The following is a 24597-nucleotide window of genomic DNA, read 5'->3' as shown; positions in this document are numbered from 1 at the left end:
GGCCTCATGGCTGGCCGGGTGCTGAGAGAGTAGTGGTTGTGAGGATGCTGCTTTCACAGCGGAGCCTGTTGTTCTTCCAAGAACCTTTAAGCTTATGGAACCTGAGGGTCCAGTGTAGAAACCAGTGGGTTAGGCAATCAACGATAGGTTTATAATCCTAGGTTCCAGTGTTGCAATAAAGGATTGCATTGTTGGAAAGAACAGTGGGTGGGAACTAAGTCTCCTGGGCATACCTCTGACTTTTGTCCCTTGTCCCAGGGACTTCCAGGAGTAGGAAACCCAAGGCATCTTGAATCCCATCTATAAGAACAGTCTTCTAGCATACACTTGCTTTTTTAGAAACACTAGCGTTCTTTACACTGACACAATCCTTAATGGAAAAGAGATCTTGTGAAACAAATATGCATTTTTATAATTGATCTATTTTTTGTGTACAAAATTTACAAATAAAGCAGCTTGACCAGCACGCCCCCACCACATAACACACGACACACACACAATCCCTAAGAAATTTCAAGGTAGCGGAGGAGAATCTTTAAAACTTAACACAGCTTTACCATGAGGGTGCACTTCTAGTCATTAATTTTGGCTCAAACTTAGGAGAGAGGAAACAGAGGCCAGCAGCGAACTGGGGGCCTCCTGGCACCAGCACAGGAAGCGGGATCACAGATGAGTCTTCTACGTTTCTCCATCTGATCTCCTTTACCTTTATTTTATCTTCATAAGAATGAAAAGGGCTCAAAAGGAAGCCCTTGTAGAAAGCCCCTCCATTCTAGAAGATTCCATCCCAACCCTGCCTTCCTGTCCGAACCCGCGTCCCCCCTCTGACAGGGTGATCCTCTAGCTTCCACCATCTGCTCATCTATTTAGGAGGACTCCCAGCCAGAGCCCCTCAGACGTGTCCTCAGCCAGATGCTGGCTGCCAGCACTGAGATCCACACCCCCGCCTCCCGGCACAGGAGCACCGTCCTGGTGCTGGCGCGTCCCTCGCTGTCCTGGCCTTGCGGGCTCCTGGGCTTTCTGCTGAGGCACGAGGGCGGCGCTGGTGCTTGCCTATTGAATTTTGCTACTTAGTGACATTATTAACTCTGTTTGTATTCTCAAAATTCCCAAAGCTCAGCAGTGTATGAAGGAAAAAGCCGACAGCATGCTTGCTTTCTGTTGCTTTGGGTTTTTCTTGCCCTGGTGACAGAAGCCAGGGTTCTGGCCAAGACTTCATGCCGTGAGTGTGCACTGGGGCCTGCTCTGCCCTGCCCACCAACCTTTGCTTAGGAGCATGAGCCCAGCTCCCACCCCCACTGCCCGGGAGCACCATGTTCTTGGCATAGGGACACATGCAGAAGAACACTTTTGGATGACAAGTTGGCAAGGGGAGACCCTCCTCTTCTCACTGTGAGGAACACTTTATCTAATGGTAACACACCAAAGTCACAAACCAAGAAACTCTTCCTTCATCCCACATCACAAATGAAAGTTCTCAGTGGCTTCATGGCTTCCCCACCTGTTACCAGCTCCACTGGGCCCCGCTGCCAGCGCCTGTCCAGAGACCACAGAGATGTGCGCGAATAAGGGAAAGCGCTCTTAGCCTTGCAATAGCCTACACTTTCTAGGAATCAAGATTTCAGCATACTTTCATACCCAACACACTGTGTCCTTTGCATAGTTCACATTTATGTTGTCGCCAGGGTTAGACAGTCGCTGCTGCTGCCCGAGTTGGGTGCGTTAGGAAGCTGTTGTCTGTGAGTGTAGGGATGTCTTGCTAAGACAGCAGTGTCTTCTTTCGTCTTTTTTCTTTTCTTCCCTCAGTGTGTGCTTGTTTTGTGTAATGCGGGAGAGGGTTAGAGCTATACAGAGATTCTATATACACTATCCATGCATATTTTATATATATATATATATATATGTATATATATATATATATATATATATAATGTATATCCCTATTATTTCAAAGAGCTCTGCATGTCAGTTCTGGTTTCTGCAGACAGAGGACCCAAGCCACCCCCTTGCACTTGGTCAATGCCCACCTTTGTTGTGCCTCACTTAAAATGGTGCTTTTTCAGTTGTCTGTCTTTTCTTATGTTTTTATTTGTAAGGTGCTGTATATAAGTCGAATATTATTATGCACATATCCTACCCAATGGGTAGAACAAAAAATTGTTAATACTGTAATATAATGTATAGATGATACCAATTTTAACAGAATGGCATAGAATTTGTGAATGCCTATGTGCTTCGTCCTTTTTTGTAAGGAAATTTGCAAATGGATGCATACAGATAAAAGTCTATGTAGTTTATTTTCCTATTAAATATCAATATTATAACACAAGGGAAAGAAGTCTGAACAAACAAGCAACAGATTATGACCAGCGTATATATAGCAATTGAAAGTTGCATATTTGCTGTGAAACACTTAAAAAAATTTTTTTTTAAATCCCACAGCTTTTTGGTTGCCACCAGATGCTTCTCATTTTAATCACTTTAGTAATGCTCAGTTTTTAGTTATATTTCAGTAATAAAAAATGTTGATTTTCCACTTGCTTTAGGAATAGACGCTATATCCTGCTGCAGTGGAATCCAGGCGAGGCCTCAGTGGACAATGCACACTTTGCGGCTGCTAATGTTACAGAGACCCTGTCACAGATCGGCCTGCAGCAGGCAACTTTGTTCATCTAGAGGCATTTATGACTGTCTGTGTCCCAAGTCGCTCTGTGCCTTTTTCTTTTACAAACTGAAGCTGTGGAGCCAATGAACTAGCAGTAGAGACTGTAGGGAAAGAAAACCTCAGGAAAAATAGATCCTATTCAGAGAAGACCCTGTTTTTAGAAAAAAAGGTTTTGTTATGGGTTATCATTGGAAGAGAGTTGGCTGCCATGTGAAGAATCCATATCCATTCCTGTTGGTGTCCTATCCTAAACTCAACGCAAAAAACAAACCAGGTTTTGCCATCAGTTAGAGATGACGTTTTCAGTTGTATGTCAAGTTACACCTCTCTTCCAGCTTGGCTTTTAGTGTCTGATTGTGACCTCTGCATTTATGTTAAAATATTCTAATTTTTTTAAAAAGAGAAAAGGGCCTGTAACGTGTGTTCATGAAAACCACTGTTGGATCTTGGGTGTGGGGAAGCTTTCCAGTGTCCTCCGTAAAGGCCAGCCATGGTATTCTGCCCATCTGATCCATAGTATCTTTATTCTGCCACCAGAGGATATCAATTCTAATTAATTCCAAGTTTTATATTTGGTCTGTGGTACATTTTGAAGATCATGGTAGAATCATGCCCCTAACATCCAGAATGCAAGTTATTACCAATTATTCTTAAACTGAAAACATCTCTATAATGCTGAATGGATTAGAAGTCAGCCCTTCTTTTAGTATGTGTTTGAAAGGGCCACGGAAAGACGATGGTCTCCTGTGCTCCGGATGCCATGTGTCTAGACCTGTGTCGGCTCCACCTTACAAGGCGGTGCACGCCGGGAATCAGCATTAGGAACTGAGGCTCATTTGTATCAGACAAAGCTCCCACCCCCAGGGTCAAACTCTTGGGAGAACTGGTAAGCATGAGAATGTTCTGGACTCAGAGGTACTACAATTTATTACTCCACCATTGCTTCCTTTCTACACAACTAATTGAGGCTTAAACTTTACTGTTAATGATACTGGTTCATTTTTATGTGCTTGTTGGTATATTGCTATTTTTCATTACATGGCTTTCAAAAATCACATTTTTCAATTGTATACTTGTCTAGTTTAAAGCTGTTTTAAAATATGTACAATATTATTCACAGCATTTAGTTCACTTAATTTTTATTATAAAGCAATTTACTAAAAAAGTACAACTGTATTTGAGCTTTTCAATAGTTGATTGTGAGCTATGATAATCAGAAGTCATTAAGTCTTCTTTGTTAATAAACATTTGTGCTTGCTTTTCAGCATAATTCCCAGTTATACACAGAGAAAGATTTCCAACTGTCCTGTATCTGCCTCTTTCCACTGAGCAATGGTGATGTAGTTCTTAGACCTAAGGTCTATAATTGCAATACTTTTAAAGAAAGATGTTGCTCTAAGTGCTGTTAGTTACGAATTCAGATTTTTCTGCTTGTTCTTAATGCTGTGGTCAAACCATAGCACAGAATCATTAAAAATAATCAATGACACACATTTGTCCCTTGGATTTTTTTCTTTGGTCTTTTCTTTATCTTTCAGCAACAGTGTATGGAATAAAACGGTGTACGTTTTAAAACTCATCTCAAACACTTCTTATGGTTCCCTAAAGCTAAACTTTCCATGCATCTTTTATTCATTCTGACTTTCAAAAATCATGACTTCATATTCTGTAAGCAACTCTGGTAAGATCGCATTGTCTGATTGTTTTCCCAATTCTTGGGGTCTGCACAGAACACGCAGAGTGGTCCTCAAGTCCCTAGTGGGAGGAGTCCCTGAGAGAACTGCTGGTCCCCCAGATCAGGCACCTGAGGGGGACTTTCCGGTTGTCTCAGAGCTTTTGGATGGCTGTCACACAGCCACTGCAGTAGACTCAGCCCAAAACACAAACAAGATTTCTAATAGGGACAACTGTTCAGCAGTGGAACAGACTTCCTCAGCGTGTGTTTTAAATTTCTTGGTGTAGGAGGTCTTCTTCAGTGAGTGATAAGGTAGCAGAAAGGCTCTAAATTCCTGCATTGGGAGATAGGAATAATATTATCTCCATTTGCTAAATAAGTGCATGGACTCACAGATGACATGATTGTGTATGCACAAACCCCGCACAGTATACCCAACCACTAGAGGAAGTGAATTTAGCATGGCTGCAGGATATACAATTTATTTTTGCATTTCTATATACTTGTAATGAACAAATGGAAACTGAAATTTTAGAAATGCCATTTAAGTAATTATACAGGCCAAAAATTCTAGTTATACACCCATTTTAGATTCTGAATTAAATTCCTTAAGATTATTTTGGGGACTAGAAAAGAACTATAAGGAAAAGAGCAGTAACAAAGTGATTTATTTCCCTTAAAATAGCAAACAGTCACTAATAAACCACATGTACTAGAATTCTGTAATCTCTTCATTTAGCAGATCATCAGAGAAGTGTTAATGAATATGCCCAAACTTGCCAACACTGCCCCCTTGTGCCACACCTTGCTCCTGGAGAGTTCTGCACAGAGGGAGTGAGGGGGGTCAGGGCTTGGGGCCCTGCTTGATGGTCCAATTCAGTCAACCCTTGGGCGGCTCATCATAGCAGAGAAATGGGCCCTTGTCCCCCACTCCCCACCACCCTGAGGCTACACCAGCTGTCATTGTGGTCAAAGTCTGGGTTTGGGTTCCCTGAAAGCAAAGGCCAAGTCAGGTAGGTGGGAGCTGTTCTCGGAGGAAGCAGCTGACTGAGAGGAGAGAGACAATGGAAGGTGCATGTTGCACTGGTTCCCACCATTGGTGGAAGGGGCTCGGCTTCTGGGCAGCCGAGAAGAGGGTGGAGAGACAGACCGTGAAACCTGCCAGCCCAGTGTCCAAACCCCTTCAACTTCGGAAGCTAAGCAATTCCTGGCTCTTTGATCTACTGATTTTATTCATTAGCTTTTTAACCACCTCAGTGCGGCGCTTACCGGCCGCAAAACCTCGCGCACAGCCGGCACACACAGTCCACACGTAGTGTGTGCTGCGCATTGACGACGGATCCGTTTTGCTCTTGTGTGACGAGGAAAGCTTCAAAGCACTGAAAGCTTGTTTTACTTTACAGGCAGCTTTACTTGTCATGTAAATCAAAATAGGTAACATATACATATATGTTTTCAGTACAGTATTTTTAATGTTCACAATTTTGATAAATGAAAAATTAGAAAAGTCATATCATAGCTGTTGTATAAAGTCGCTGTGCACGTTCATCTGTGGCTATCGACTACAGTCCATGCTGGGCTGTGCATGTTCATCTGTGGCTGTCACCTACAGTCGATGCTGGGCTGTGCGCATTCATCTGCGGCTGTCGACTACAGTCGATGCTGGGCTGTCGACTACAGTTGATCCTGGGCTGTGCGTGTTCATCTGTGGCTGTCAACTACAGTTGATCCTGGGCTGTGTGCGTTCACCTGTGGCTGTCGACTTCAGTTGATGCTGGGCTGTGCGCATTCATCTGTGGCTGTCGACTTCAGTTGATGCTGGGCTGTGCGTGTTCATCTGTGGCTGACGACTATAGTTGATCCTGGTACTGAAGTGGTTAAAAAGAAATCAGAAGTGCAAAAGCTACAGTTTTAATCATTTGAACATAGCAGAGTGGTGACTAAAAATACTTTTAAAAAGTATTACCAGTAAGCACATACATTTCATTTTAATCTAAAAAAAACTGCAGCTGTATATAGTGGCTCTTACATAACTTAAACCTGTTTACAGAGCCATTTCATTTATAGAGCTGCATTTGTCTCTACTGTTACCAGTCATCTGTAAGCACAAAATGTTCTAGCAACTGACACCAGCAGACAGAGCAAGCATGCTCTGCAGGCGCAGCTGCCATCCACGGCTTCTGTGTGGATGCTGAGGGCTCCATTTGTCATGCCCTGTCCTGTGTTTCAAGTGGGATTCTGTATGGGGTGATTCGGCTTCTTGGGAATTTCCTACTTACAGGTAAAGGGCAACATAGGCTTTGGAGCTTAATAGACCTAGGTGCTCCCAATACTAGCTTCATTTCAATTTAATGTCCCTGACAGACAGGTGGTTGTTTTGGAACCTCATCTATGGGACAGGAACAGTGACACTTACCTGGCAGGGTACTTCCGAAGATGAAAGGAAAGCAATGAGCTCGCCATGGGGCCCGGCCATGCCGGGCTCCTCATGAATGGCAGCTGTTACTACTAGAACTTTCATGCTCTAGACTTAACAAACACATTTTGCCCAAATACAACAGACTTGTAAACAGCATCTTGCCTTTGGAATGCCCTCTACATTAACTCCTGCAGCCTAAAAGCTCAGTGAAGTAAACAGGTGCTGCTTTTATCCTCAGCAGGGAGTACCAAGGATTAGATATACTTTTTAAAATAAAGAATATTGCAGTAGGGAAGGGAGTTTCTTAAACCTTAGAAATGTTGAAATCTAGAAGGGTTTATTTAGGGAGAGCAAAAGTTCAAAGTCACTTCCCTACTTGCCTTGCTTCCTCTCACCCCCCTCCCTGCTTGTTTTTTTCCTTTTTCTTCTGACTTTCTTCTTACAGAGGAGTCAGGGGGAGCCAAAGTTGATTTGGGCACTGTCACCTAGCACTCTCTCCACCTGCCCGCTGCACGCACCTGCGGCCGCAGTGCTGCACCTGCTGACAGAGCTCCTCTCTCTGCGCCCTGTGCTGACCCTGGCACGCCCCTCTTCTGGAACAACATCCACAAGCACTTAGTCTTGTGCCTTGCTGACAATCCCACTCAAAACCTTGGAGGTACACACTCTCCACATCTCTCTGACACGCCTTTTGCCACCTATTAGGGTTTCAGCCCAGCAAAGCTAGAGACAGGGGAGGCAAGATGCCACCACCCTACGGATCCTCAGCGTCCTGACGGAGGAATGCTGCCCTGACTGAGCTCTCAGCACACACACTGTTGAACCATGGGGTGTGCATGCACACTAACAGGCGCATGCCAAGGGCAAAAGCAACACGGCGATAATGAGCATGTCGGGTACACAAGACACCGTGCCCCGCGCACGGACACCACGAAGGGCACAGCGTGGCTTTGCAGCAGGCCACTGGAGTACAGAGCTGCCAACGTGGTACGTATGTCAGGACTTTTGTTCTGAATTTTTATTAAGAATACTTGAGACCTCCCCTCTTAACAAACTTTTAAGTATATAATACAGTACAGGCTTGGCTTAAGGTTGGCAATTTTCACAGGATTCAGAGAGGCCAACCTCTATATTTTGGTGAAACCAAACAGTTCTCTTACTATTAGGGATATGCTGAAGGGCTCAGCACTACAATTTTCCACAAATGGCAGGTTCTGATCACTTCAGCTATTCCAGTGCTTGGCTGCAATGAAATGGGAAATTCCAACCTGAGCCGGCTCCACATATGCGGCAGACACAGCTGGCCAGACACTGTGACTTCTGCAGCAGTGGCAAGAGGATACAGCAAACTCATCTTGTACCAAGGGGGCAACGAGGAATTTCCTGAGGTCAAATCCTCCTTCATGTGTGAACTATTTAAACTTAAATAGATGTATAAAAACCTGATTTAGTTACTGAAGTTTTCACTACTTGCTCTCAAGTATGGATTTAGATATATGAAAATTGCTACCTAACTGCTTTGCCAAGCGCAAGTTCGCCCAGATGGTGACAGATGACATCACTGCACTGGACCATGCAAGTCTCCCATCTCTTGGTCTGTCCCAGGCAAAGGGGAAAACGAAGCCACAGTGTGAGAAGTTAATAATGGTTTCCTTCCTGGAGTCAGAAATGGAGGTCACAGGTGTTTCCCCTTCCTACTACTCTAGAGACAAAAAGTTGAAAAGAGTAGAATCTAAAAGAATTTAAAGTTAAAAGCCAAAATAAAATGGAAAGCACCAGTAGAAGGGGGTAAGGAAAATCAATAAATCGGCTTGAGCATGTATCTCCAAAAATACAAAGAATTTCAGAAGTCCCAAAGCCTGGCCTGACATACCTGAATGCCCGGAGCCAGAGCAAAGGTACTAAACTGGAAGTTTAGTTAAGATCCCAACTTTGGATCCAGTTCTCCTCTTCCTCTTTCAACTAAAAATGTTGGCCTCAGTGTTTTAAGGTGACCCACTAAATGCCCCTTTCTACAGTTCTATAAGCCTGGAGTTTATAAGTCAATTATTAATCTAAAATGCTTTCAAAATAACACAATTAATGAGTGGTCTACATTTCTCGACAGAAGTTTCATTAGGTTTTTTGGACATACTTGTTCAATAATATTTTCAATTTTATTTTTTTGGAATCTAAGATTTATCTCTTATTTCTGGACCAAAAGAAGTGAGGAATACAATTTATGACCCACCATATCTCCCTTAATAAGGGGATAAAAAGTGCATGTTGATGGAGCACTATGGCAACAAAGCACCATAATCCTATCTCCAGCCTTAGCTGAAGATCAGTCACGGTGGTATTTGAGGACTTCACAGGCCTTGCTCTGGCCATCAGCACAAGAAAAAGAACCAGAGCAGCCACTATTCTTAGAGAAGTAAAGCAACTGTGATAATTAAGTCACCATATTAAGGGTCCAAAGAAAATAAAATATGGACTCAAATTCAATGAAATACATGTAAGTCAAAATATGCTTTAGTCATCCTAGAATCTCAAAGCTAGTACACAAGGTAAAACTGAAATACATGTGAGAAAATGCTGTATGTTCTTTTTTAAGAAAATATCACATTTAGGTTTTAAGGAGTTATTCACCTAACTGGTGTGACAGAAGATACAGAATTGCCATTATTTTATGTCACATGCTTACAGTAGCCTTTATGGAATTAGCAAAATAGAGTGTAAGGCCAACTTCTGCCATGTATTTGATTTAAAAATGAGGGGAAAATTCATTTTATCAAAATAAAAAGGATGGAGTTTAGGTTCCAATGTTGTTGCTCTAAAAATTAAAAATTGTCTAATATCAGTCAACTGCAGCAGCAAGATCACATCCCCCTTGATGAAGAATGGGCTGTGGCCATCTGACCCCAGGGACTCTGCAAGGGAGGCCGCACAGAGGGCCAGGCAAAGCATGCATCTGGCACACTTGCTGCACAAACATCTCAAAGACAGGTTTCCAACATTTAAATTATTCAAAATTCAAAACAGAGAAAGCTGGACAGAAAGAGGGAGAGGGAAGAAAGAACCAAGACAAGTTCTATTCAATCCTCATTTTCAGGAAGAGGGAACATCTATTTTGGCAACAGAAGGGACATGGCTGTCCTGCAACTTCTGTCCTCACGCTCATTGTCCCAGGGCACACAGGATGGGAAAAGGGCATTTCCATGAGCCCTCTATCTGTAAGGACAAACCATGCTCTGAGAAGACTGGGCTGCCTAAGGATTGCCCCACTATGATCATCTAATCATCAGAATAAAGAACAAGCTCAATGTTACACTCTGCCCCGGAGGGTTCTGAAATCAGGACGCATTCTTTCTACTAAAAGACCATTCTTATTAAAATAGCCAGATAATTACCACAAGATAATTATGATCTATAATTATTATTGTTGGTGACTATCAATGATGCATCAAGAAGAATACAGCTTGATTTTCAAAGCCTAACCCTGAAGAAACAAGACAACTACAAACTTGTTTTGACTTGTTAAAATGAACAAACTTGACACAGAAGTCACAAAGGAAGAATCTCACAGAGGGAAAATATATTTGATTGCCCTGACTCAGCATTCCTCAAATGCAAGTTATAAGCTCAAAGTGCAGGGGAAAGATATTTCAAGAACCAAAAAGCCAGGCCAAAATTCATGGCTGAAGGTGAATTAATTCTGGAAAGGTCTCCAGACCTCAAGAGTCCATCAGGGAAGAATGAGATTTCGACTCCTACTGTCCCTTCAGGGATGTGGTATCTTTTGCAATCTCATTTAATACAAACTTGATATGACAGAACACACACATGGTCCAAAAAACACCAGAGTTAATATGTACAGAGTAAGTAAAATTTCCCACCTCTGGTTCTACAGATTTCTGGGTCAGGTTGTTAAATTCCAAGGCAGCACAGAGGCTCACACTTCCCTTTCTGAGTGTTCATGTGATACTCTGGCATTAGGTCAATATGATTTGATGCATTGTTAAAGACCATGGAGCTAATACATTCAATTAAGTAGTGAGCTTTTAATACCAAAAAATTAAGTGGCTTACAAAAAATATATTTAAACAGGTCAAAACAACTTTGGTAACCACATAATCTATTTTATTTTAGGCCTCATGGAGACTCAGTTTTGAATATCTGAAATAAAAATGAACTGTGGCCAGCAGAAGAAATATGTCTACATTACCTAACAAGCTATTTTTCAGAAGGAATCCTTTAATTCAGAAATGTGTTCCTCACAAAAAACATTTTCTTAAAATAATACTTCAGAAAAATAAGGAAAGATACACTCATCTTTTTCTGCCTCGCTTGCTAAAAATCTTCTGTGCATTTCATTACCATTACTATCTTCTATAGCAGCCTGTTTACAATATCTGAATCAGTGAAGAAATCCCGAAGATGACCTGAACCAGTGCAAAGAACACAGAGAGATGCTCAGTTATCTCATATACAATTTCCTTCTTTTCTTCAAACACCTTTCCTGCTCAAACTATTGAGATCTTTAAAATGCCTGGCATTATCTCCAAAGATCACTGAAACAAGAGAGCCAATCTCCATTTCATCCTAAGCATAAAGGACAGTAATATCTTTCACTTATAAATAAGTGGGGGTAGATTCTGTGACAACAAATAAACACAAGATTATATTCGAAGGCATCATTTTATTATCTTCATTACTAGGAGGAAGGTAATCTCAATATAAGTAATCTTTTTCTCTTTTGTTGAAATCTGTAAACAGCACCCTGCTGTATACAAAAGGCTGTCTCAATCAAAGACATTTTTTTGGATGTGGTACTTTAAAAGGTTGGTTTTGCCCATACTCTTGAATAGATTGAATCTCTTACCTACTCCCATCTTTTATCTCAATTATTAATTTGCTGAACAAACCCTTTTTTTGCATTTTATGTAGGCTAATCTCAGCCACAGGTGCCTCCATACCCGGTCCGTACCAAGTGCAAGATTTACTACAAATGAAATGAGGTCTACTATACACAGCAAAACTATACTTATTATATATATATATATTCTCCATAATTTAACTTGGCATACGTTACTATATTGTCAGTCTATTAATATTCCAAACTCAACATATGACAGGGGTCCCTGTTTAAGCTATTTGCAGTTTGCCTTAAGGACTAGGTCAGCAATATGCCAGCAAGAGCATTTTTGGATAAATCCTGGTGTCAAATGATGACGACAGAACTTCCCACATCTTCAGAGGATTTTTACCAGAGAATTTCAAAGTCCTCATAAAGCAGTACCTCATTTTCTGTAACTGGACAAACACAATTATGAAACTGGATGCAACAAACCTCAAATGGACTGAATAAAAGATGTCTGCTCAGGAAAAGCAAATTTTAGTCTCAAGATTATTAGTAACTTCCAGGAAGCCCCAATTTATCCCCACTGGAAAATATGCCCTGTGCAATGTAAAAAGGAGAAGGAAGATTTTAACACAGAAGTTTTTCTGCATAAGTTAAAAAAGAACAAGAAATTTGATAATATCTTATTTAATATCTATAAAAATGTGAATTTAATAAACATGCTAAAACATGTTAATCACGTTTGGATTTGAAAATGCACCAACAATGTGAAATAGTGTACTTAATTCTCCTGCATCAGGAGACAAACAGTGCTCTTGCCCAAGTCTGCGGGCAACAGAGACACACGGCAGCACTCTCCCATGACTCTCCCCATCCCTAGAAGAAAAGAAAGATTCCAACCACAGCATATTCATTTAAAAAGTGTTCCAATATAATGATCAGATGTATCAAATGTAAATTTTTTCCCCTTTAAAGTAATCTCTAAATTTGGCCAAACTAAGATCCTAATGAACAGCAGAGATCCCCATGTGACTATGTGGCAAACTCTCTGATATTCTCTTGCCCCAGCAGGTAAGTCCAAACAACGACAACCTACAAGGAAGCCATGCCCTCCTCCAATTAACAATTCCAAGGTTAGAACAGAAGTAAACATAGAACAAAAGGAAACAGACACATACATACTCAAACACACCCACAATCTCCACAACGTTCATATCTGATAACAGCTAAATTTCATTCCAAGCAGATAATTTAATGACAGTTTTGCTATAAAATAAAATTAAGTAGAATGCTCAAGCAAGGGTATTTTCCTTCAATGTTAGAGAAAAAGCAGCAGCTATAATTTTAAAATTTACTCCAGAATGAAATAAACACTAACTCTGAAAATAAGACATGAGAAAATTGTACTGGTTCGCTGAGGCAAGGCCCGTCCCCACCCCAGGCAGAGTAAGCCCCCAACCTTTTTCTGCCGAGAAACATGAGTTTGAGTTGCTGCTGAAGAATATTTGACTTCAACAACAAATTTAAAATATAATGATTTTTTACCTTCCCTCTGAAATACGAGTTGAAGAGGACGCAAACAACTCACAATAAAGTTTTATGTGTGAGGTGATCACCACCAATACACAAGTTTGAAAAAGTACTATTGCCATATATATTTGCTTTAAAAAACTGATTATGACAAGCTTCAAGTAAAAATCATTTTTAAAGGGTCGATTTTCATTTACATATAACTAATACATCTTATTTACATATATATGGCTGAATTTTTATTCAATTTTCATCATATAAGGTCTGTATTTTAACTGTATTTAACTTATATACTGTTTTTATAAAGACTAAATACCCTTCCATTCACAGGCAGTTTTGATGATGCTAGTTTGTCTCCACATTAAGAACTGAATATAGTTACAACCTTAATGAATAAAAAAGATTAAGATCCTGTATTAACAGCCTATGGGTCACATCACTTATTCAAGGAGTCAATTGCCTAGTCTGTATAAATTACAGGTGGCAACAAAACACAAAGCAAATATGATTCTGAAGACCTTGAAGAAGAACTCTGACATATAAGACATTAACCACTGCTTAATGCTGCCATTGATATGAAATTCTTCTTCTTTTCAAAAAACACTGATTTTTCTACTAATATTTAACTTTAAAAAGATATCTTAGTTCTTTAACCCTCAGAGAACAAGTATATTTAGGCAACTAACCAAAAAATAATCAGAAGCATATATCTTTGCCCAGTTTCCAAAGGGTTAAAGTGTAGGAATTTTCTATACCCTGTTATATAAGGCACCCTATTCCACTTTTTTCTTAAAAGAAACTTTTTCTTTGGTTTCTTGTAACTTTTCAGTAAGTCTATCCTTTGTTTCTTCCATCTTCTCTGTGATGAGCTCCTTAGTCTCTTCCATCCTGTCCTGTAGATACTCCTTAACAGGTGGTGGTGTCGACATGTAACCATGACTGCGCAAATACTTTACAGTAATGGACGTTCCTCCCAGAGTCGCAGTATATCGGGCGGGTGTTGCAATCTTAAGAGAAAAGCAAACAGGCAGATCACCATCTGATTATGACTATCATCTTAAACAAAACAAAGTTGAAATTAAAATTTTGGTAATAACCAATCAGTATAAATTACCTTGTTGTTTCACAAAGTTAATGTATTAATAGTAACATCCTATATGGTTTCTCCTCCTAATAAGGGATGCTCCTTCTGTGAATTCATTTTGTCAAAGTTTGTCCCCCTATACAACCTCACCCATGACTACAGAATCATCACAGCCAGTAGCACTGACAACTCTACCTGCATGCTAGGGAACCTGGGTGGCTTGGTACCACTAAGAACAATGAAGACACACATGTTCTATTCCTCAAAACCCTTGCCAACCTGACAAATGCTTTACATCTGAAGCAAAACTAGAAGCAAACTTCTTCAAATGGTGAGAGGCAGAGCCTGAGTCCAACATTCATTCTTTTCTGGATTTAGTTCAGCTTCACTTCCAACTGCCTTTCCTTTGACTTTTCCAGGCCTATGCTACCTTTTCACAGTCCACTCTGACTCTGGAATCCCAGCAGGAAACTTCCGTGAGGCCAAAAGTGGTAAAATGGCATAGAGGGTTTAACTCTGATCAGAGATTTAAGGATCAAAACTAAATAGTAGACGACTGGTCAAAGAGAATCATAAAAGCAAAGAGGCTGCATCACATTCTGAGTTGAAATCGTTTGTGTGCTTTGAAAGAGGTGTCTGTGCTCTATTTCCAATTTCTCTCTTGCACTCACTCCAACCAAGCTTTCAACCCTACCTTTCCACCAAAACTGCTTTCATCAAAGCCACAGTGACCTCTATGAAACCAAACCCAAGTATCAACTTGTAACCAGTGCCTGAACCACTGGAAGCCTCTGTGACAGCTTTTCACTTTGCATCCTAGGAACTTCCTTTACTTGGCTGCCAGGCCCTCACCTGTCTGGCTTCCTTCCAGATCATAGCTGATCCTAACCTCTTCATTTTTGCCAATTCCTCCCCATCTGCCCACTTCTGAGCATGGTGTGACAACGCCTGGTCCCTGGACCTCTTCTTTTCTCCACCTTCCTTACTCACTCTTCTTGCTGGTTTGTCCAGTTTCATATCTTTACTGCTATCTATACATTGATGGTTCTTAAATTTAGATCTCCAGAATGAACCTTTCCCCTGAATTCCCGCACATGCAACCACCTACTCATTTATACTTGCATGTCTAATACGATCTCAAAACTTAATACTGTCATGTCAAAATTTCCAACTCAATGGAGGATACATTCTAAGAAACATGTTGTTAGGCAAATTCATCGTTGTGTGAACATTATAGGGTATACTTACATCTCAGCAATCTGAGATGATACAGCCTACCATGCACCTAGGCTATAAGGTACTGGAAGGAGCTGATGGGGTTTTCTAATGGTTTGGACACAGATTATGTAATAGAAAGAGAGGAATTGAAGCCTTCTCATGTTGTGGCCTGAGCAACTGGAAGAATAGGATAGAGTTGCCATTTTCCTGAGCTGGGGAAGACTTTGGTAAGAACAAGTTTGAAGTGGGACAGCTGAAGACTCTTCCTGCTACTGTCAGGGTCCTGCCACCATCGCCTCCCACCTAGAAACACTACAATATGTCTCATGTCAAGTCCCTCAGCTTTCCCCTGGCCCTACTATGGTCTGTTCTCAATACAGCAGCCAAAGAGATTTTGCTGAAACAGAGGTCAGATGCTTAAAACTGCTCTGTGGCTTTCCATGGCCACAGAGTGAAAGCTGAGGTCCTTACAAGGCCCTACAAGACCACCCTGATCTGAAACTCCTATCTCTGCTCTGCTCACTCATTCCAGACACACTGGCTTCGCCAGTATCCCTCAGACGCTCCCAGTATCCTGCAGCCTCAGGACCTTGCCCTTGGGATTTCCTCTGCTTGCAAAGCTATTCTTCCTGGAAGCTGCTCTCTGCCTGCTCAGCAAGGCCTTCCCTCTAGAATTGCAACCCTGCCCCTGAAAAACAAATACCATATACACACCCCCACCATCCCTGGTTTCTTCTTTCTTCTTAGCACTTACCACTCTGTGTGTGAGCGCATGTTAACTTCACCTTTGTTTCTCCAACTATATCCCCACCGTACCCTACTCACCAGACTATATGCTCCCCAAGGGCAGGTATTTTGTGCTGTCTTACTTAGTTAGTGCATTCCCAGGACCTAGCATGGCACCTGGCACACAGCAGGAGCTCCACCAATTATTGACTAAAACTATGGGTGCATTTCAAAGCGAGAGTAAGGGAGTTAATAAGCACATCCCAGCCAAGTGCCACAGTGCCACACTCAAAGCATTCTTTTCTCATCTCTGCCACATTTCATTTTGGGGCTTTGCCTTCATGAAGCAATAAATCTGTGTTTGTTGTTCTATTTGAGAAACTGTGGGTTACAGAAAATACACAGGAGAATTCCCTCCCATTTTCCACCTGCCAGAGGGATGGCGAGGGGAAAGAAACATCATGGATACTAATCTACCCGCAAGTGCAGCTTCATGCTTCAAACCCAGACACGCACACATGTGCTGGGTATTTATTCACCAACTCGGCACAATACCAGGCAAAGTGAAAACACAAAAAGAAAGAAGACATGATTCTGAATTCCTAGGAGCCCCTAATCAAATAAAGAAAACAAACACTTAAAAAAAATCAGAGACACTGCTATGAACTGCCAGAGCTATAAGCATTTTATGGGAATGTGGAATAAGGAGCAATTAAAACTAGGAAAATGGCTTAAATCTTCTGGATAGTGTGACTTACTAAGGTTAAATTATACCCATTATAGACTAGAAACTTGATAATTTATTAATTTAATAATCTTCAATGTAGAAAACTCAGAAATTAAGCTTTACCCCTCTAGCTAACATTATAATAAATGAGGAAAGATTCCAAAATTTCAGAGGATTTCTAATAAGGATGACAGACTAAAACAATGTTACTATTGAGTAATACTATATAACTGTAACTCCAGCTATTCTTATACAACAGAATTAAAATAAAATAACATCTAGTTTCCAAGCATTTTCTACCTGTTTTCTTTCTCAGGTAGAAGCTTCATAGAATCTCATGTGAATTTGTCAATTGAGAAAATGAGATTAATATGGTTAAATTCCACAATTTACAATGAGTTTTCCCTTCAAAAATAAAGATCCATAAGTGTAGAAACTTATTTATAAAGACGACGTCTGAATCCAGAGAAGTTATAAAGATTATGAACTTCTAAAATGAAACATACATAACATCTAACAAAAAAGGTTTATCACATAAAAAAATTTGAATTAGACCTTACTATTTTACTTGCTAAGATGAAATTAAACAGAAAAATAAATGCTAAATTTTGCTAATCACTCAGGTGGCATGTGGATTCCTGAATAAGGAAAAATAAGTGTGTCTTAAAATAATTATATTTCCATTTATCAATAGAAGAAATTTCAAAAGGTGACTACTGCCATAGAAAAATACACAAATCTAACATCTGTCGAATCACAGCAGGTTATGAATGATCTATGTATTTTTAAGGCATTTCTTAAAACCACACTTAACACTTTAATTTTATAACTTTACTTTATTCATGACAAGTAAGAGATGAAATAGTGTCTTAAGTTGCCAAAAAAACCCACTGGGAGCTAACATGGAGTTTTATGGGGAAGGAAGCTGGTCACTGGTTAAGTCTGAGTAGCAACTGGTTTATAAGAGTACCCACCTTAAACATGGCATATGCTGTTATTGCGTTTCCACTCTGGGAATTTTTAAGGATGTTTACCACACTGTCAGGTAACCCAATGAGTTCCAGAAAAGGAACAACATTCACTCCTCTATGAAAAAAACAAAAAGTAATTTACATATGTACAAACTTTTAAGGATACTTTCAAAAATTATCTGAAAATACCCAAACCACACTTTATTATAATTTGTATTAAGTTTTGTTTCTATAATTTGTATTAAATTATTTAAAAGTTGATTCTGCATTATTAAGCACTTTAATTGCACTCTAAGAAAATATCTTACTTGATGTACAAAGACATCATTGTCACGTTGTCCCTTATAGCTTGCAAATTCTAGTTTACTTCTGCATGGGAGCATCCTAGTTTTAGTATGTTTAGAAAATGGAAGCCTTTATTAGAACAAAATTAATAGCTCTAAGTAAACTATAAGAAAAGCATCAGAATCATTTGCTTGATCTTAGTTTCCTCAACCAAATACTATTTCCTTAGAATGCTCCAACTCAAATTTCAAGACCTAAGATTTTTACCTTTAAAATCACATTGTAAAAGCAAGGGGTATTTTAACATCCCTTATTGTGTTATTATGCAAAGAATAAATGATTCTATGGGCTTGATGAAAACTTCAATATCTCCAAAAGGATGTTTCTATTAACACACTAAAAAGGCAGGTAAAGAAGCAATAACCATAAACTGCAATAGATTTTTGGAGGTAGAAAGAGAAAGCAGAAAAAGTTTCCAACCTGAGCTGTTAGGCCCTGATTTTTTTCAGTTTCCCAATTATTAACATTAGCCACAATGGCTCTTGGTCTCCCGCTTGTGCACTCACTCTCTTTCTCACTGTGTGTAGTTTTGCAGACCCTTCATCCCTAAATCTGAACAAGGACATTCAACAACATAAACATAATTGTCACATTCAGAAAATTTAACATACACAATAGTGTATGTATTAATACCATAATATATTACTTAAAATCTCATCTAGCTCAAAATTCCCTAAATTGTCCCTGTATGTCCCTTATTGCTATTTTTCCTGTCTTACTAGTCTCCCTTTCTCTGTAGGTTTTTCCCAGCACTTTTCTGGAGAAGTCAGGATGTCTTTCTTTCTTTCTTTTTTTTTTTTTTTGAGACAGAGTCTCACTTTTGTTGTCCAGGCTAGAGTGAGTGCCGTGGCGTCAGCCTAGCTCTCAGCAACCTCAAACTCCTGGGCTCAAGCGATCCTTCTGCCTCAGCCTCCCAAGTGGCTGGGACTACAGGCATGTGCCACCATGCCCGGCTAATTTTTTTTTATATATATATCAGTTGGCCAATTAATTTCTTTCTGTTTATAGTAGAGACGGGGTCTCGCTCTTGCTCAGGCTGGTTTTGAACTCCTGACCTTGAGCAATCCGCCCGCCTCGGCCTCCCAAGAGCTAGGATTACAGGCGTGAGCCACAGCGCCCGGCCAGGATGTCTTTCTTGATATCGAGACTTTTAAAGCATCCACATTAACTGCCTGGCAGGATGTCTCTCTCTCTGCTTTTTACATTCTACCTTTCTCTTTTGATATATAGGGCACTTCTTAATGTGAGTTTGTCTGATCGTTTCCTCACGATTAGATTCAGGTTAAATATTTTCCCACAGGAAAATGACTCGGTAGATGCTGTGTCAGTCAGCACAACAGGGGTCACATAAGGCCAGTCTGTCCCATCCCTGGTGTCAATGAGTTTGGTTAAAGCAGGGCCCCCAGGCCACTCCACTGTACATGTATCTTTCCCTTTGTCATTAAGAATGGTAATTGCCTGGGTCCATTATTATTATGCTAGCTCTGAACTCTTATTTATTTTTAATATGAAAAAATAACTTGGTTACCTGGGGAAAGGTATCCCTCTCTGTGATTTTACATTATACTATGCAATAAGGGAGTAGACATGGCTGACAATCAACAAGAAAGAAATGTTAAAAATGACCAATCATCAAAAATAAGAGGAAACCAGAACTAGTTAAAGGATCTTTAAAGAGGTAAATTTAAAAATCAACAGAGTCCAATCTGGTTATTTCTATCTCCACCTTGAATTATTTTTCAAATCTCTTTCTAGATAACAACAGAATCCCATTAAGGTAAGGTTCAGAATTACAGAGTTAGCTATTCTCTGGATCTAATGAAGTCACTAAAATAACTACACATGCTTCCATCCTGCCATACCAGGCCACTTACACCTTCTAGTACCAAGTACAAAATTATTTCATTAATCATTTCCTAGTTCCAAGTAGGCCCAATATATAAAATCTATATTTAACAGCAACTGTGAAGAAAAAAGATGAACATCTGGCCAAATAAAAGAGTGATTTAAAAAAAAAACCCTTTATCATAAAGATCAGACGATAATAAACTCGGACACCATGCACAAGCTGTAAGTACATCGTTGGCTTATATCCTAGGTAAGCACCTAGTTCTACTCATTTCTAAATTGTTGACTAGATGACTTGATTTTCTTAAAAATAACCTCCATTTCCTTTGGAATTGCTAAACGTGAAGCAATGGTGAGGGTCTGATTCAGACAGAAACATACATTGTGTCTTTCTACTCTGAGTTCTCATGGACAGACAGGAACCTGCGCTTCACAAACTGCGAGCTTTATGGATGTTTCAAGAGATATCGAACACACAGGGGCCAAACAACATTCACTGTCCGGATAAAGTGCAGTAAAAGTAAGTCAGGTTTGTGCCTCAGAGTGAATCTGTAACTTGAGGCCCCAAACACAAGGCATCTAAACGCAGGGACAACACCGTCATTACTGAACCACATTTGAGTGAACAGAGCACTCTGGTCAGAAGACATAAGATCTCTGCAAGCTTCTGCCAGACAGGCGAAGCAACAAAGCTTAGTCTAAAATAAAACCTATTAGCATGCACAATTTAGAACTCCCTGAAATAAAATATTTCAAAAGCCTGAGAACTTTATCACTGAATTAACTAAATATAGAATTGACATTTTGCTCTACAGTGCCTAGAAAGGCAGTAATGTGAATGTCGGAGTAACTAAGACAAACACTGGTCAGTAATGCAGCATGGTGTCAAATGTCCATCCTTCCAGCTACAAACTATTTTTCGCTTTCTTTTAATAGTAAGTAGGCAACAAGTAAATAACAGAGATCTTTTTCCAGCCAAAAAAAAAAAAAAAGCTAAAATAGAACTAGCCTCTTGTCAATTGAATTAAAAACTGGTATTTAATACAATCAACTTCAATTTTACAATAAAATCATCTCACAGTGACAGATACTCTGCCATTCAAACATATCCTAGTTCCTTTTTTTCTAATCCACGAGTTCTATTTTCTAAGTATTACTTATGATTAAGATCTTCACTTAGAACCAATCAACTTACAATTTTTGAAGTATTCATGATCTAATAAAAACACTAAGGAGGACAGTTGTGGGAAGCAGCCTATCCTGCATAATATAAATTAGCTATGCGATGCTATGACAGGATTGGCCCAATGGTCACAGCTGGGCAGTAGTGGGAGTCTGGCAACCAGGTCCCATGCTAAAAGAAAGCCCAAAAGCAAGTTGTGATGGATAAGGGGTATGACTTTAAAGTGGACAATGTTACTACCATGTTGACACATAAGCATTCTGCAGAAAAAGAGAGGGAAGGAAAAAACTAAGAAAGCTGCATTTCATAGGGGATGACAGAATATCACCCACAATTACCTGAGGTCTGAGACAACAATGAAAAAAATCTTCAGTATAAGTAATATCACTAGATTATTTGGGGGTCTGCTTTTAGTTATAGACTTCTACAGATATTTTATAAAAATAGCTATTTTTAAATTTTATATTTCAACATGTCCAGAAAATGTCATTAATAAACAAAGAAATAATTCCATAAAGTATGCATAGAAGAATCTTCTGGAAGGAAAGGTACAATCCTTGAAGAAAATCATACACAATGAAGAAGGATATAACTGAATAACAGGAATATATGGAAAGATATGAAGAGAAACAGTGGCATCAATTATACAAGATGAAAAAAAATACTTTTATAACTTTTGCAAAGAAACCTTTGTAATCCTGTTTCCCAAAATAAAGTCTTCATCCCATCATCATGGGATAGGTACTTTAAACACAAAACTATATCATGTTTAATATCAAGCAATTAAATATAATCAAGTACTGAAAAACACTGGACTTTGGAGAGTATAAAAGAATTCTACACCTACTAGAAGAGTATACTGAAGTGTCAAAGCCATTCACGTGGGCACTAGATCCACTAGAGGCAGAAACGGGGAATCACTGGTACTCCTGCTCCTAAAGCAGTGTGAAGAAAATAACTTACCTTAAACAGAAGGAACAGTATGTAAGAAGATGCATTTAGAAATTTTATGTTTCAAACATTGGAAGGGTAGGCCCACCAAATTTAGTTCTCATCAGAACAAAAGACCTTATCTTGACATTTATTTGACACGAATAATATCAAAGTATAATTGGTACATTTTTGAGTCTACAACAGGTATTAGCCAGGTTTTAGCAAAAATATCCTATGAATCTCCAACCAAAACCTTGTATGGCAAAGTAGATATAAGAAATATTATTTTAATGATGGAGTTCATGGTACTGCCAAATCTCTAAATGTGATATTTTATTTCTGTGCTCTCCTGAATGTTGAGATGAGAGCAGCATAGTGATGAGGAGCACGTGCTTGAGATAAGACAAACCTAACTGGGTTTTTAGTCCAGGCTCCACCTCTTACCAGCTGAGTTATTCTTATTTCTTGCCTAATCTATTTTCTCAATCAGAAAATGGGTAAAATTATATTACTTGTTTCATATGGTTGCTGTGAAGATTACTGGAGATAATATAGTTAAAAAACTCAGCAAGCTGCCTGATGGACACAGTAAGCAAATGTTAGCTATTACTATTAAAATGTGAAAAAAAGCTATGAAAAGTAGCTATCAATGAGACACTAAAGCATTTAAAAATCTATTTAAGGTTATCAATAGTATACTAATTAAGAAGATTAACATTCTGATAAAACAGGGAAAGGTATTCAACCAAGCAAAAACTTACTTTAGGGTTGCATAATAAAATGTTCCAAACCAAACACAAGAAGTTATTAGATGCACTGGAATCAAAACTTTTCCATATTGTCTAAATGTTTTCTTAAATCGCTGATACAGACTAATAGATTTGTCTTGTAAAGGATCAGACTCTTCCTTTTTTTCTGGAGTTCCTTGGGCTGGAGCACTGGAAGATAAAACCCTCTTGGATAAAACATCTTGCTTCCACTGTTTATGGTGAAGGATCCCGGGATGGGGTGGATGAGCATCCAATGGCCTCCTTTCCTTTGCAACACACTGGGCAGCACATAAGTGCAACCATTGTCTCTGAGGGCCTCGAACCAAACCCACTTTGGATTCAGCATTATGCAAAAGTAATAGTCCATTTATGTTTTGACAGTGTCCAAAAACAGCAGCTTTATGTGGTTCTAAGCATGTCCTGTGTGCCAGTCGAGATACAGTCCATGGTATATTCCACTGCATTTTGAAGAATGGTGATAGATTTCAGCTTCTATAGAAACTAAAAAAAAATTAGATAATACACACGTTTCCATTTTAAACCAATCCACTTAAAAATCAATCATTAACTATTAGGAAGTAAAAGGACAGACAGTGCTACATAACTCACAGAAATTAATGTTAAGGTATACAGTTTTGATACAGTATAATTTTAAAATTTCACTAAAACCCATTATTTAAATATGATATGGTAAACCAGTCCAGCAGACATCATGGGGGATAATGTTTTGAGGCTATTTTATAACCACAGAAGGGATATTTGTAGGGCTTCTGTTACTTTACACAGAAGCAGGGTAGTGTAGTGGAATAAAACCTAAGATCTGGGTTCTGATGTTCTGGGGACATAATTCCATGCAATTCCCTTTCAGACTCCAAACCCAAGTCAATTAGTAAAATGAGGGTTACTTCACAAGGCTGCTATAAGAATTACATGAAATTTCTGACATAAAGGTGCCTTTGTAAACTAATAGCATCACACAAGTATTATTATTACAAATGTTAAGATCTTATGAATAGTTGATATCAATATCATTTATTCTATATTGCCTTTAGACTAAGTTATATAAAATTGTAAGCCTCTTACATCACTGAATAGTCAGTGAGAAGAAATAGCCTCATATTTATCTCCTTTGTTACCCCATATCACAGGTAGAGAGAAATAAAAGTATACAGCAATGTTTCATTATTTCTTTTGGTGTCATGTGGAATTAAGAATTACAAGATAGCAGGGCGCAGTAGCTTATGCCTGTAGTTCCAGCTACTTGGGAGAGTAAAGCAGGAAGATCACTTCAGCCCAAGGAGTTTGAAGCTGTTGTATGCTATGACCATGCCTGTGAATAGTTCCTGCACTCAAGATTGGGCAACATAGCAAAACCCTATCTCTTAAAGAGAATTATAAAATAAATTGGAGACTTTCTCAGATATCTAAAACTTTGTTTCAAAAGATAATATAATGTAATTTTTAAAGAACATGGACTTTGGAATAAGATAGACCCAACTGAGTTAACAGTATTATTTTGAACAACTTAATCTCTCTAAACATAGGTTTCCCCAGTGGTAGATGTAATCATAGTAGTCATTACTATATAGTAAACCAGTTCCCTTCCTTCAACATCAGGAAGCACTACATGTCCCCCAACCTCATCCCCACCCCAGCTACCTAA

The 24597-nt window shown here is 39.3% G+C and overlaps 1 protein-coding gene across 3 annotated transcripts in view; it reads right to left on the bottom strand.

The window, feature by feature from the left end:
- Window positions 1–5847: 5847 nt before the first annotated feature.
- Window positions 5848–24597, bottom strand: part of FAM210A (family with sequence similarity 210 member A) — a 39759-nt gene continuing 21009 nt past the window's right edge. Inside the window, exons 2-5 of one of the 3 annotated variants that reach the window (XM_012746212.3) lie at window positions 22926–23435; window positions 17859–17970; window positions 13885–14136; window positions 5848–6208 (exon numbers count right to left, since the gene is read on the bottom strand). In XM_012746212.3, the coding sequence (XP_012601666.1) occupies window positions 13903–14136; window positions 17859–17970; window positions 22926–23398 (819 nt within the window). In that variant the 5' untranslated portion in view covers window positions 23399–23435 and the 3' untranslated portion in view covers window positions 5848–6208; window positions 13885–13902. Of the gene's footprint in view, window positions 6209–12830; window positions 14137–17858; window positions 17971–22925; window positions 23436–24597 lie in introns of those variants that run through there. The other 2 variants (XR_012912819.1, XM_012746208.3) reach the window with 2 other exon arrangements.

The sequence above is a fragment of the Microcebus murinus genome, chromosome 17, assembly GCF_040939455.1.
Source record: "Microcebus murinus isolate Inina chromosome 17, M.murinus_Inina_mat1.0, whole genome shotgun sequence".
Lineage (NCBI taxonomy): Eukaryota > Metazoa > Chordata > Mammalia > Primates > Cheirogaleidae > Microcebus > Microcebus murinus.
The sequence above is the reverse complement of the archived record's forward strand: the minus strand, read 5'-3'. Positions and strand labels throughout refer to the sequence as shown.